Source organism: Polyodon spathula, chromosome 2 (genome assembly GCF_017654505.1).
Source record: "Polyodon spathula isolate WHYD16114869_AA chromosome 2, ASM1765450v1, whole genome shotgun sequence".
NCBI lineage: Eukaryota > Metazoa > Chordata > Actinopteri > Acipenseriformes > Polyodontidae > Polyodon > Polyodon spathula.
In genome coordinates, this window is record NC_054535.1 from 42,656,567 (window position 1) to 42,672,007 (window position 15,441).

Genomic DNA, 15,441 nt, shown 5'->3' on the forward strand with positions numbered 1-15,441 from the left:
TGGCGTCCCAGCATCACCCCCCTCCGTCCCCCACTCAACTCAGCCCAGCTTACTTACTTGTACATCAGCGTTGCTTTCTTTCTATCATGCTTGAGATCCCCAGCCAGAATCTTTCCGTCTCAACAAGAGCCAGTTGCTGCTCCTTTCTGCTGCTTCACATAAGTTCTTCACTATGCGACGCAACTCCTGGCCACTGAACCCAACATCTCTGAGAAATTGGGTTGTGGAGTCTGTCACAAATCCTCGACGACCCACCTCTACTGGGTAAACCCAGACTCTCCATCCTCGCTGTTCTCAAGTAACATGTTTGAATACATTTTCCATCCCTGTATGTATATGTATGTGTGTGCATATGTGTGTGTGTATATATATATATATATATATATATATATATATATATATATATATATATATATATATATATATATATAGTAACCCGACCGCCACTCGTATTCGTTTGTCCGTTGCCCCTTAAAATGACCCAGGATACAGAAAATTCAGTTTTTAAGCGCCGACATGCTAATTTTAATAAAACCAAAGAAACGAAAATGAAAACAAAACCTAACTCCATTTTTTACACACGTCAGAAAGCTCTCTAAAAACAGGACTTCTAAAGCTGTTTACCTGTTAAAACAAGACACCATACAAAACAAAAAACACACAGGTTTTGTTCAAATAACACAACAAGGCTTTCACAGTAGCCTCCTTATTGCTATGATTGAGCACACTTATCAAATCGGGCTCTCCACACAGCACCCCTGAGCAGACTGACAGCTTTCTTTAAATACCCTGCACTTGGCTCTAATTTACAATATTAGCCAGCTCCGGTGATTATTAAACAATAATAAAACAATCCACGTTTTTTGCCAGGGAGGATATTAACCCCCTCCGTGTTGTGTTACAAACAGATAGATAGAGAGAGATAGATAGATCGATAGATAGATAGATGACATATATAGATATATATTTTAGATAGTCCAGTAGGCTGAGGTTTGCAACACTAAAAACACTGGTGTCTGTTGGCAATCACACAGAAGTGAAGAACTGGAATGTACGGGAGCGAGGGAGGGATGGTCCCTCCAGGAAGGCAAGGATGGGGAAGTTTACACTGCACCCACCTGAGCTGTTCCTGCTTGTTGCATAAACAGAGCGGTCAACATAGCACCTTTCACCAGCAGAAAATATGCAGTAATAAAAATGAAAAACAACCCAATTTAGGGCCGAAAACAAAAAGGAAACTCTTCAAACCACTGACCTTATGAAGAGCTGGTGCCAGCACAGGCACCAGGAAGCCATTGTAGATGTAGTTAACCAGCTGGGTTCGGATTGTAGGATGTGCCACCTGGGAGAAGAACACCGGGATGATTAATGACTGGGCAGTGCACCACTACCTCTGGAACACCATCACAGCAACACATCGAATACCAAGCAAGCAATATAATATGAACAGTCCTGAGCTCAATTGTATTTTTTTTTTTTTTTTTTTAAATACTGTGAATGTTTGTACAGAACAAGACAGCATGAGTCTAGATCTGATTTTATTACTAAGTATGTTAGCAATTTACATTTGGGGTTATATGGAGTCATTTGGAGACTGTCTGTACGGCACGTGACGCATTCATTTTTACAGAAGCCGTACACAGAGAACTGCTTATCCATAATGAAACTTGAAATGGACACGCTATAGCACAAGTTTTTAAAAAATACTGAGATCTGGGGGTATATGGCAGATCTCTGTCTGTCTGTCTGTCCATATGTCACTTTTTTACATAATCTGGAGAAGCACTTCGTTCAATTGTTATTAAAACTTGTTTTGAACATTCTTTAGCACAAACCTGATCCTGTGGCTTATATGGAGCCATATGGTGACATTCTTTTTCAAAAAATACAGACAGCTCTTCAGCAGGCAACAAATTTCAAACCATTGTGCCGATAAAACGCTCTGTATTTCTAATTCATGTTTATGAGTGTTTAGTGGCTACCTCTAGTTGAAAGTATACTTCTCACCCACTCTTTTCACTTTGTCAGGCCCGCGAGCAGGAGCTGTCATACAAAGTGTGCAAAGTATACAAAGTATAATCTCAACTTGGAGGTAGCCATCGAACACTTAAACATTTAAGTCAGGACGGAAACCTGATGCTAAATGCACTTAATATGTTTTTATAGAACATGTTGTGGTTCAAACATTTAGAATGCTTTGTCATTGACATTCCAAGTTCAAGACCTACATTTGTTAAAATTAAGTGCAGTTGCTGCTATAGGTTCCAATGAGTGACTTCCAACATGACTTCTAATATATTGTCAGTCTACTTGGAGAGGAGCGCACTTCAAATAATGAATGCTTCCTGCTAGGAGACCATAGAGTAACGATAGAATACTTACAAAAAAGCAACAAGACTTCTGCCAAAAGATATAATGAGGTACTCTCAAACCTATTATATTTACCTCACAAAAGCACATTCGAAAATTGATTTTTTTTTTTTCAACCCACAGTTCGACAGGAACAAGGTTTTTTCCCCATTCTGCTAATAAGTTCACAGGCGCCTTAGAGAAGCAGAATTGTTGCTGCACTTCTACATAGAGCCAGATTGGAAAACAGTAAGGTGTTCAAGATAATTACACGGCTTATCCAGGAGCCTGAAATATCTTAGGGCGTGTAACAGGGTGATGTTACATACGTGGGTGTAACAGGGAGAGATCTGTGCTGACTCTGCTGGCGTGTTCACGGGCTGCAGGAAGAGGGCGGCAGTCGCCCAACAGCCGCCTGTGAGTCATGGCAATGACACGGGGAGGTGGGAAAGGGTGTGTGTGGACTTTCCCCCTCTCTGAATGGCTGGGAGGCGGGTCTTGGGTGATTGTTGGTCCTATAAAATAACGCTCTGTTGTTTCCTCAGGTCTGCCCACTTAGACGCGCTAAGGGTGCGGACGCTTTGATTCGGGACCGGGAATCAGCGAGACAGAGAGAGAGAGAGAGCGGGGAACCCTTGGGCAGACCCCGGCGTATTGTGAAAGAGCAGGCTAGATAGCCGAGAGAGTAGGACGGTGATCCGGGTCGTGCGGGTAGCGGCGACCGGGATAACGCTGCCGAGTGCAGCACCTTTTATTTGTAGTTTTATTACTGTTTTATTTTCCCTTGTTTTTTTCGCCTTCTGTTTTCATTATTATTTCTTTGAGCACCTGCGAGTGCATTTCGTGTACCAGCTGTGGTATTTCCGTGGTGCTGTCTATCATCGTTGATAGGCAGCCCACGGTCAACAGTGCCCTCTGCCGGAGAGAAAAAAGAACCGGTCTAAAATAAAACTGGGCACCTGTGTGGTGTTTCCCGAATACACCTGTCTGTCTCCTGGTCAGTGAATTACCCACACCCCTTCCACAGTGGGTCATCACCAAATAATACCATGGCAAACACACTGGGTGTTGCACAGCGCACAGATTTACTTACAACACAGGTGCTGCAGTATACAGTATGTACATAAAACAGTATATTTAGAATACAAATTAATAATTCAATGTTTAATCACAATTTCATAAGCAGTTCTCCAGATATCAAAAGTATGGTATACAGCCAGACCAGCGTCCTCTCATATCTCTAGAATCTGATACTCAAACTATATAACTAAATAATATATTACCAAGTTTCACGAAAATTGTGTGGTTCTCCTGAAGTGGAAAAATGTGTTAAGTGTGACTTGAGCACTACGTACAGACGTACAACCGCCTCCGCTGCATCCATCCTTAGGGGATTTTATCCCCAGCGGGAGATAAGAATTCTATATGGATTTACGTTATTCTGCTGTGTGTATAAAGTTGCCAGTTTTGTTTCCTGAAGCCAACATTCTAATTTTCAAATATCAGGTGTCTACAGTAAGAATAAAGATAAAGATACGCCAGGGGGGTTGTCCCTTCAAGTCCTGGTCTTTGTTGTTTATCAAAACTCCAATTCTATAGTAGTTCAACCCTACTGTATTAAACATGGTGTAATGGAACAGCCCTCTAGGACTGTATAGACATTACCTTGTTATAACTAAAAGCATATCATTGAATACAAGGCCGTATTTTAGTCTATGGATTCAGATAACATTATAAACCACAAGACTGAAACAATTCATGCAGCGACCAAGAAGAATTTAACAGCAAGTGGTTTTAGATAAACAAGAGTAGCTGCAACTTGAAAGAAACAGCAATGCAGTTCTGCAATAAAAAGCAGAGTAAGAGCAACAAGATTGCTGACTGTGGTGGTTTAGAATTAATTATATCTTGGATACAATGATATCAAATTAGCGTTTTAAGCTTCTTCATGCAGTCTTTGGCATGTGGTGGATAGATTTACAAGATTTACAGAAAATACCTCATTAGTGCTGAATGAACCGATTATTCAGATTGAGCTCCACAGAAATCAGGTGTTGACAGAGGTGAAGGTCATTGGGCTAAGTTACCTTTTAAAAGTGTGGACTTGTGGCGATTGCTGCTTTTCTTAGCCGGGGTTATAAACAAGCAATTTTTATTGTCAATTCTAGTTGACAACAAAAAAAATTCACAATTTAATTGCTGTCGCAAAATTAGCCACTCAAACACTGGAAAATGTATAGTTACTTTAAGCAATTTTAAGATGGCGCCTGTCTGCAGTAAACTTGTTTCTGCAGCTTATGTAGTAAATGGAATATTTTCTGAAAAGATGTCGACGTAGAAAAACTTGAGCTTGGACCAGACTGGATGTGTAGCAGACACAGGCAAAACACTGAGTTTGGAGGTTCTTCAGTTTGTCTTTTACCTCCACTGGTGATTTCCCAAAAATATTTGCTAATTCCTTATATTCACCTTCTTTTTTTACTGCGGTCTTTATATTCTGCACATAAACATTTTCTATCATGAAAGTCTTCCTGCTTGAATGCTGTGGGACACATTACTTGAATATGTTATCAACTGAACGTGTATTACACTATAACTGGACTAATTAATGGAACTGCTGAGTCTTAAAAAACAGGGCAAACTGCTGTGTTGAAAAAGGGCAAACTGCTGTGTCTTGAGAAAAAGGGCCTGTAAAGGTGGGGGTCAGGGGCCCTGCAAGATCTGCCTGTCAATCGATTTCTGATTTCTGTTAAATATTTGTGTACTTAATAAAATACTGCTATTGATTAAACTGTCCTCGTGTCTATGTGTGTTCAAAGTAAATCCTCGATCTTGTAACACATCAATTAAATATTTTTAATAAATGAACTAATCAACCAAGATAAACGCTAAATGATCAATTATTGAATTGTTCCTGCAAGCCACTAATAAATAGTGGGGGTGTGAGGGAGCACCCTCACTGGGGCATGTCTGTTTACAATGAATCGTGTTATATTTAACTTACTCTGGGGTGGTGTTTTTATTGTTGCAATATGAAGCCGTGTTAGTTTAATTCCGTGTGCAGCTTAGCCACAGTATTTCATATCAATAACGGTACGTTGCAAAAAAACAGTATTTAAAACCCTAAATATTTAACATCGAGAAAATAAATGAAGTGTTTGCATGTTTATAGGTACTAATATGCATTGTTAAAAATACTGTGTGTGCGAGGGCAAAGTATAAAAAAAAGAAACAAATGACTTAAATAAGTTTTTATATATGTAACTATTAAAAGATATATATTTTTGTTATAAAAAGAAACGGTACTAAATTGTATAAATGAGGCTGTTAATGTGGGTGTGGCTAGCGCTTTAAAAGGCTGTCTGTCTGTAAGGGGGAAAACAAATTGAAAGGACTGACCAGTATGTGAAACAATGCTTAGTAATACTTAAAAGGAAATAAATGCTTGTACCTGAAAAACAAAAGGAATGCTCGAGTGTCTCTGATCCTGACAAGCGAGACGGACTTGTGGCTTGGACATGTCACCCCGTAACAGGGGGTAATATTCCTACATACCAATGCTCACAAATGACAGCTAACATTGCTTGTACCTTGTGTTCAGCCAATCGCCTCTCTACAACATCAATCTCTCAGTTACTTCAAAACCAAGAAGGAATCAATTATGAAACATACTTCAAGCATAATAAAAAAATTATAATAATAACTTAACAAATTAAATGCAACATTAAAAAACGCTTTGAGGCACAAGTTTGTAAAAAAAAAAAAAAAAAAATTAAACCTCGGAGCATTAGTTTAGAAGCCTGGGAATTCAAATGAAAAAAACTAACAAATGCATCCTCCTTGAAACAGGAACATGACCCTCACCTGTGGAGAGTTTGATCTGAACAACCGGTTAGCGCAGCACTACTCATGACTATTTGGTTTTTTTTAGTTGCCTGACACAGGTGTGTTTTTTTTATTTTTTTATTTATTTTTTTTTTTACTTGTTCTTTATGACTGAGAATTGGTTACATAAAATACTTTTGTTTTTCTAAATGCAAGCTGTGTTTATACCTGGTCCCAACACCAAGTCATACCATTTTCAGAATTTTCTCAATATTTTGTGCCATGTTGCTTTTTAACAGTTTGTTTTCTGCATTAAGTTGCCTAACATTTGATATTTAAAATGTTGGCAGAGAAAGGCAGGTAGTTTTCTCACCTGTATGACAGCATTACAGAATTCAAGGGAGTTCATGAACTGCACCAGTGCAGGGACCAGGATCCAGTCTTCTCTCTGCAGGCAGTGCCACTCCTCGCTGTGCACCTCCAGCTTCGCTGGCAGGGAGGAGTACAGGCCACTCAGCCCCGTTGCCAGCACCTAGCAAAGGGAGGGGGGCACAAAATCAGGTACCTTATTACAACAGGGTAAAATACACCCCCGCCCAGGCTCTCTGATTGGAAACCACCTTATGCCTAAACAGCTACGTCACCAACTCTACTAGATGCAAAGATAAAAAGGGAAATTGTATTTTATTTGTAATTGAGTCGTTTATGTTCATACTGAGTTTAGAGAACCAATGGTCACTGCGTCAGTATCAGTGCTCTCAGGTGAACTGAAGAATGACACTGGCTATGCTACTACTATGCTATCCATTTTTTATTTCCTATCTTAGATTTGTTGTTACCTAAGCCACTCTTGCGTTGTCTCGCCATTATTCCCCAGACCACATTCAAGCGCATCTCTTACACTCTGTGGATCTGTGGCTTGTCATCTCTAGTTTTGTTAAGTGCTTTGTGACATACACCGACAGAAGTCGCTCTAGAAATGAACTGCATTGCCAAGATTAACAATGAACAGTGGTTAACAAAGCCAGTACATTTTACAACATGTCCTATATGCCCCTGTGAACACACACGGGCATCACGCTTTTGTGCTGGTGGGAGGATTTAATAATAATAATAATTAAAAAAAATAAAATAAATTAAAAGTCATGATATTTATCTTTATCAGACAGCTTGGGGACTACCTTCTTCAGTGCCAGTGTTACCCCTGACGGCATATCAGGAAATCAGACAGTGCTTCACTTCCTGTTTCCTACAGCTACATACCCGGCGTGTGTAGCAAGTTATTATAGAGCCCATGACAAGGAATTTGACTTTTACCAAAAACATAAAAAAATTCTAAATTATGATACGCAATTTGTTTGTGTGTAAAGATGCCATGAATCTCAGGACAGTCCCCAATGATGTAACTACTGTTGTTTTCACCATGTAAAACTAAAACTGTTGTTTTTATATTACCGAATTTATATATTACATCATTATATTGCACATTGTGCTTACTAAGACTCTGTGCTTGCACTGTATTTTGATCTGAAAAAACAAAAACAAAAAATAAATTACTATTAGTATACCAGTAGTGTTTAATGTCAAACTCCCATTTCTCAAAACGCCTTTCTTGGTCGTTTCTCTTGGGGACCCACATCAATGCCTGCAGCTTACAGTTGCTTCAGAATGGTTGGAACCGCGGTTGGTTTTAAAAGAGGCTTTCTTTTTTACCTACAGCCCATCTCTGACATCATTGTCAGTCTTTCTTCAAAACTGTAGGTGCACATATGTAGGTTTACTGCCAGTTTGACACATACCACTTCGCTCAGGTTGTTTCAACTTTTTTCTCTCATATACACTGTATTTTTGTGTCTTTCAGAACACAGTGAATACTAATATTCTTCTGTTCGTTTGCCTTGCCTGACATTTTATTATTAAAAATTGGCCCGTCTCTGTGAATGTCAATTTGTCTCTTGCTTACCTTCTCCCTCTATGATGTCACTACCAGGATCCTGAAGCTGCTTCAAAACCAAGACAGGAAGTTGGGTCCAGCCTGTTTCAGCCTGTCCTAGCTATTTGACTAATCTTACTGACTGCTTTGCATTCAGAGTCCAGAATTTACATGCTTTTTCTGTAGGGTGTGACACAGAGACCTTTCTGTGTACAGTATTGTTAGGCTAAAACCACTTCACCACCTTTTTTTTTTTCTTTTTTAAACACATCATGGCATTTGCTAAAAATGAACAACTTATTTTTTGAGAGAATTTCAATTTTTCAACATGAAACATCAAATGCCCTCTTTATATTTGCTTTCTCATTACTGTACATATTTGTATGAATATGAAACAAGCTTTCTATTACTAGATTTAATTTATTTAAACATCATTTTTATTGTGTGCTGACATTGGTCAATACAAAACATTCTAATCTGGTTTACAAATACATTTTCATTTTGCATTTCTTTCTTTCTTTTAAAACAAAGGCATTACCTCAGTTTTTTTTTTATCTTAATGTTTGCAATTGGCTTTTTTAGTACTCCCACGCTCTACCCTAGAAACTGCTTTATGAATACAAATTCCAAAACGACTATTAGTAGCTATTATCTAATTTGAATAATTTAGTACTGCAGCATTGCACCATCACACAGATTGCCACATGGCCCACAGGGGCTTCGTTTTAACAGTGCTATTTTAAATGCAGCATTTACCAGTGTTGTCTTCAACATTTATTGTAGAGGGCATTTGGATTAGTCCCTTTGCCCACCTTCATTTAATTCCCATCTCTGCCTGACCACAAGTAAACACATTCAAAATTAAACCATCAGTTCACAAGTGCAACAGGGCAGAGGCTGGGTGAGAACCAGAGATCCTGCACACCACACAACAGCATCTTAACTCGGAGTGAACACAATTAAAAATAGTTACTGTAACTGAAGTAGGTACAAAATCAACAGTACTACAGTTGCATGTCTTTATATATTGTCATTTAAAATATGTAAATAACACTCTCTTTGCATGCAGTTAAGTAACATGAGGTCCTGCTCTCATCCCTGTATATTATCTGATTGCCACCAATCTTCCAGGACACTTGTATGACGCAGAATAAATAAATAAATATATACAAATACAAATAAAAACTCACCGGACAGAAGTAGGTATTCTCTGCAATGTGCTTGGCGACAACGTGGTTCTCGGCGGAGAGAGACATGATCAAGAGCAGCGCATCACGTGCCTGCTGCCCCACAATGCCCTCGCGGTGGATGAAGGGGATGAGCAGGGAGAAGATGAGAAAGTTGGCTGCTCCCTGGTCCTCACTGGTGTGGAAGAAGAGCTCTAGTATGGAAGGGTCCTTGGCCAAGATGGAGCAAAGCTGGTTGAGCAGGATGACCAGCGCATCTTCCACGGCAGGGGTGGCTGTTCCCGAGCAGGAGCTAAGCAGCATCATGAGCGGCTTTAGCACAGGCTTGTGGTGCAGCAAGGGCTGCCGGGACTGGACCACCAGCATCTCGTACATCTTGAGCTGCTCGATCTTCATGTCGTCTGTGAATTCACGCCGCAGGCTCCACAGGAACAGCTTCTCCATCACATTCTCTGTCACAACAAACTCCAGGATGGAGCCCATGGAGCCCACTTGCCCGCTCTCCTCTTCCATCAGCAGTAACAGCATGTGCTCTACGTAGTTCTGCACTGCACTCGCTTCGTCGCCTGGGATCGGCCCAAAACGCAGCCCCCCGCCACCAGCGCCAAAACCACCACTGCTCCGTAGAGGGTCATGCTTCTCCAGGATCTTCAGCACCTGCAGTGAAGTAGTACAGGGGCACTTCGACACTGCACTAAACACAATTGGGTACAAGCCACATTTCTAATTTCTGAGAGGTTATGACTTGAATATGAGCCGTCTTGGTGGCAACAATCATTCCAAACATAAGCCATTGTGAAAGAATACACAAAAGGATAAGAAGGTCCAGAAATGACAGGTTCTACTGTATTTAAAACAGTGGCAGTTTTTAGATTTGCCACTGTCAGTAGAGCAGACCTCACAAGTCCCTGAATTCCCAAAATAAAATATGTAATAATACAAAATTATTAAAAGAGTAAGCAACAATAAGCATTGTGGTGGCGTGTCCTGCCCCTTTGTGTTTATTAGTGTTTTATGTTGTATGTAGTGTGTTAATGTTGGTGTTTATGTATAAAATACACAGAATATAAATATGGGTTATGAGCACGAGTGTTATAAAATGTAATTTGTATTTAGACAAGAGGATGGCACAACTCACGCCAAGTGCATATTTAAGTGGGTATTGATATGTGAGCACGGGAGTACACAGATTAGTTCACGTGCTGGGATTCAAGTGAATAATTAATTGGTAATTGAATCCCAGCACAATTGTATACATAGATGCATGAAGCACTCACTCGAGGTTGTGTGTTCGTTACTGGAGAATGGGTGGAGTTAGGAGAGAATTATAAACAACTGCTACAACGTGCTGGAAGTGCCAGTGCCGTACATGTTTGTTGGGTTTGTCCACGTCTGTTTTGTCTGTCTGTTTGGCCAACACACCCTTTATTTTCAGTGTTGTGTGTTTTGTTTAAACTCTCTTTGTTTGTATTATTATTTAATAAATAAACTGAGTGCCACTGCTCAGTTTTCACCCGCCAGCAAAAGCGTGTTTTGGTTTCTGTTCCCGGTTCTGACATCACCCCTGCAAAGGCACCCTTTCACAGGCATACATTATTTTAACCTAGAAATGAGGTAGATTAAACAAAGGTAAGTGCAAAGCAAACAAATAAATGCCAGACATTTATTTTAAAACTAATAATTGAAAATAAATATTTTTAAAAAGTAGGTTTTTAAAAGTATGCTTTTGTGTTTAAGCCCGTGGTGCTTTGAGCTTTCATCAAAATGTACAAGCTTGATTATGTTGCAGTTTCAAGCAAAGTTTTATGAGAGGTGAAAACGAGGACAGATGGAAATAGAGCACTGTTAACCACAAAGGGAAATGTTCTCTAAAACTATAGTTGCAATGCATTCCCCTATAGCCCTTATAACTGTGTTCAAATGAACATTATGGACAATGCTATTGAAGCTGGCTGGAGATGTTGTACCTGAGCCCAGTGATTTTTAAATACAATCATGCACGTTTCTGGATCCACTCCCTTCAGAATCAGGGACCGATTGTCCTTGTTTGCACGGGCAACAAACGAAGCCATGGTATTCACTGCAGCTTTCCTAGATCATAGCGGGGGGTTGGTTCAACAGTCAAGTTCTGAGTCACAACACTTCAAGGACAGTGGCCTGTCAGCGGAAACCTGTATGCAAATTAAATTAAAAAAACAAGTTTAGATGGGCTTTAGGACATACGTACAACTACAAACCCAGAAATGTATAAAAATGAAATTTAATTCATTCAAAAAAAAAAAAAAAAAAAAGTGTGCAGCATTATTTCTTACCTGAATAAATTATGAGGTTTGATTTCTTACCTGTTAAATACTGTATATTATTTTATATGTTTTGTATAAAAGTTGCAGTTACATTTAACTCACAGTTGCCTTATTTGAAGGGGGCGGAAATTGTGCCACGCTAGTGATTTCTAAAATCATCTCCCTTCAGAAATTCACATTTTAGAAGACTTTCAGAATCAATCCCAATAGTTTAAAAAGGGTATTCTAGTAAGTAAGCCAGGTAGTAAAGATCTAAGCAGAAACAGCTACATAAAATTGTATTAAATTATAGAATATGTATGTAACTGAAGAATGATGTCAATTAAAAGTAGTCATTTTAATTGTTACCTGCTTATAACATTAGTTAAGGTGAAGCAACAGTAAAAGACACCTGTAAGCATGAACAGAACATGAACAAAGTTGTCCTTAAAGTTGCAACGGCAGCTCTCTGCTTTTTCATATGCATGGGCACCCACTGAAAATTAGCATGATGAAAGTAGGCAATCAACCAAAACGAAACGGCTTTCTGATGTTGGCATTTTAGTGGCAGTCATCAAAATGCCGCTTCAATGACACCATCATCGCCCCTTTCAGGGAGCTGTTGCTGCCAACACTAGATGTGATAGCTAGATAGACAGATATAAACAATTATAATTTCATCAATCCATTCATTGTTTCAAATCGAAGAATGTACATCCAGACACTTACTCTGTTTGTGGGGTTCAATAGCTTATTGCAGGATATCATTATGGTAGCCCTGGTTGGAGGCTGGAAAGACAGGAAATTTGATAGATCCATTTCAGCCAAAATCTGCGACCAGGAACATACAACTAGGCATTCAGTTCGGGTATAAAAATAGTACCAGCAGGAACCTTTCCTCTCAGACACCTATAATATAGAGAGACACCTATAATAATAAAGAGATCTGCCCTTAAAAACCAAAAGTGCATTAAGATTCTGGTGTGTTATTGGGATTCCAAAGTTTTTATAAGTTATCAATAGAGAAAGAAATCTTTTGGTCATTGAAAAAAAAAAAATAAGCAAATATGTGTTTGTCACGTCAGGCAGCCAAGCACCCAAGCTTCCAGCCCTGACCTGACCCTTGTTTACATGTAATATTAACGGTGGCTTTAAAAAACAGCGCCTCTTAACGAGGAAGCGACTTCCGCACCAAAACAGTTCTCTGGGCTCAGGGTTGCTGTGGATGGGATTGCTTGTTACTGAAATAATTTCTTGAAATGCACTCCCAGAAGACTTGTCTGATTCTAAAGAGTTGCAACATATCACATGTTTAGGAATACAACAAGGCGATTAGGTGGGAAAAGCCTGCCTCCCTTTGTTTTCTATCTCCATTTTCCTGCCGCCTTCTCAGACTCTAGACGGACAGTTCCCAGAGCATTTATGAATTACCAGAAAATGTGAAAAAAAAATCTACATATACAAATAAAAACTACTGTAACTATAGAACAGAATCTCTATTTAGGATAATTCTATAATTTAATTCTAAGGATAAAGCAAATTATGGGTTTACCTGTATATCACGTGTTTTTTTTTTTTTTTAAATAAGGTACCGATTCCAGTAAATTGGTACATATAACATATCTAATCTAAAATACTGTTCTTGTATCCTTTAGAATATGAACAACTCGACCTAGAATTATGGAGGACAGACAGTTTGTTCACATTCAGCATTTAAATCAGGAGCTGTTTCTACAAGCATAAAACTTATTCAGAACTATAAAATTAACCTGAAAGGCTTTAGCCTATGTCTATTCAGACTCCCTGATCCTCTCTTCTTAAACATGATTTGAACTACGAAAAAGAAGCAGAATGTAAAACTTGGAAGTATTTGCAGTTGTAACTGAATACTTAAATTACCCATGAAGTCACGATTGTGGTCTTGTCATGGGACTAAAATGTCTGACCAATGACAGGTTCTAATTTGACAGGAATTAGCCAGCAAACTTTAATTCCAATTGATTAAAAATACAGATTATATGCATATATGTACAAAATAATAGCAGCCATTTATGAAGACCGCTGGAAAAAATTAAAATCCTACCTCACTTCAATCATAGTTGCTCTTGGCAATTAGGAGAAATTTCCACTTCCCAGGAAAGATGCTATCTTCAAGAGTCTAACCCCCATCCAGGGAAGAACCCACTGTACATTAAAAAAAACAGGAATTTTAGACATATGTAAGCATAAAAATGTTATTTCCTCAGCTAACGCGGATCATTCTGCAACAATATTGACCATTTGCATACTGCACATATATCCTACAAGTATGAACATCAGTGACTGTTTTGGGCATGTATTGAGTGAGTTACTAAATTTAATATGCCAGAAGGAATCAGAACTCCAACATTAAATAATGAATCCAAGCAGATACCCTTAACCCCACCCTGCCCAGAAGCCCAGGACTCTCCTCCACCCCCTGGGCTGCTGCCGTGCCAAGACCAGTCCCAGCATGCATCTCATTAACAGATCCTAATGGGCATTTCTCTCTTCTTCCCCTGTGCTGCTTCTGACAGCTCAGGAAAAACTTAATCCAAGAAACAGGCTCACAGTATTTCTCACCCACAGCTTAAAAGAACTGTCCTCAAACATTGCACAGTTCATATTTGCAACAACAACTGAATTATATATACTATACATAAAATATATGCACCTCAAAACACTCCACATTTTAGAAAGTAAGTGAAGAGAGAAAGATGCCTGACTACAGTAGACCAATGTCCTGTGTAGGGTTGTGTTTGGTTCCTTTTGCAGTTCTAGTGCTTCAGTAAAATATGTACTAAATACCTAGTGTACAAGACAGTGTAGTTCTGGTCACCTCGCTATAAAAAAGATATTGCTGCTCTAGAAAGAGTGCAAAGAAGAGCGACCAGAATTATTCCGGGCTTAAAAGGCATGTCATATGCAGACAGGCTAAAAGAATTGAATCTGTTCAGTCTTGAACAAAGAAGACTACGTGGCGACCTAATTCAAGCATTCAAAATTCTAAAAGGTATTGACAGTGTCGACGCAAGGGACTTTTTCAGCCTGAAAAAAGAAACAAGGACCAGGGGTCACAAATGGAGTTTAGAAAAAGGGGCATTCAGAACAGAAAATAGGAGACACTTTTTTACACAGAGAATTGTGAGGGTCTGGAATCAACTCCCCAGTAATGTTGTTGAAGCTGACACCCTGGGATCCTTCAAGAAGCTGCTTGATGAGATTTTGGGATCAATAAGCTACTAACAACCAAACGAGCAAGATGGGCCGAATGGCCTCCTCTCGTTTGTAAACTTTCTTATGTTCTTATGTTCAATGTTAAGTGCTGTGGTAGAATATGTTTGAAAAAATAAACATACAAAATCTATGCTAAAACTAATCATTTTAATTTAAAAAACTGAGCACCGTCCACCCCTCCCTCCTCCAGCTGGTGTTATCCAGAGGCAAACCTTTAATTTCTTCATTCGCCATCTTGCCAGCAAAGCACTGTATAGCGTAAGCTGTACCAAAAGAAATGTCTCGAAACTGCTCTGCTGTTTAGATTTTTTTGTTAAATGCCCAGACGACAAAAATAAGTAAATAAGTTGAATGCAAACTGTGCAAGCGACTGCTGATGTATCATGATGTATCATCCATTAAGCATTTATATCCAAAAGTACATGCTTAATTTCCTATCTAAATCCATGTTGTGTCTCCAGCTGTGCCTTCTTCCCTCACGTATGGGTTTATTAACCAATGAGATCTGATGAGGTGTAAACAGTCCCACAGATAACACCACAGCCAAGCAGCCTGTCTCATGATAGTCAGGACTTCAGTGTATAGTACTTTACATGACATCCATGGTGTC

General features: G+C 39.2%; 1 protein-coding gene across 4 annotated transcripts in view; it reads right to left on the reverse strand.

The window, feature by feature from the left end:
* LOC121296738 (protein FAM160A1-like) overlaps nt 1–15,441 on the reverse strand; it is a 53,569-nt gene that overhangs the window by 17,423 nt on the left and 20,705 nt on the right. For 2 of the 4 annotated variants that reach the window (XM_041222534.1, XM_041222533.1), the window contains 6 exons: nt 13,660–13,760; nt 12,306–12,365; nt 11,262–11,465; nt 9,298–9,951; nt 6,548–6,706; nt 1,256–1,342 (listed from right to left, as the gene is read on the reverse strand). In XM_041222534.1, coding sequence (XP_041078468.1) covers nt 1,256–1,342; nt 6,548–6,706; nt 9,298–9,951; nt 11,262–11,366 — 1,005 coding nt within the window. In that variant the 5' untranslated portion in view covers nt 11,367–11,465; nt 12,306–12,365; nt 13,660–13,760. Of the gene's footprint in view, nt 1–1,255; nt 1,343–6,547; nt 6,707–9,297; nt 9,952–11,261; nt 11,466–12,305; nt 12,486–13,659; nt 13,761–15,441 lie in introns of all 4 variants that reach the window. The other 2 variants (XM_041222541.1, XM_041222535.1) reach the window with 2 other exon arrangements.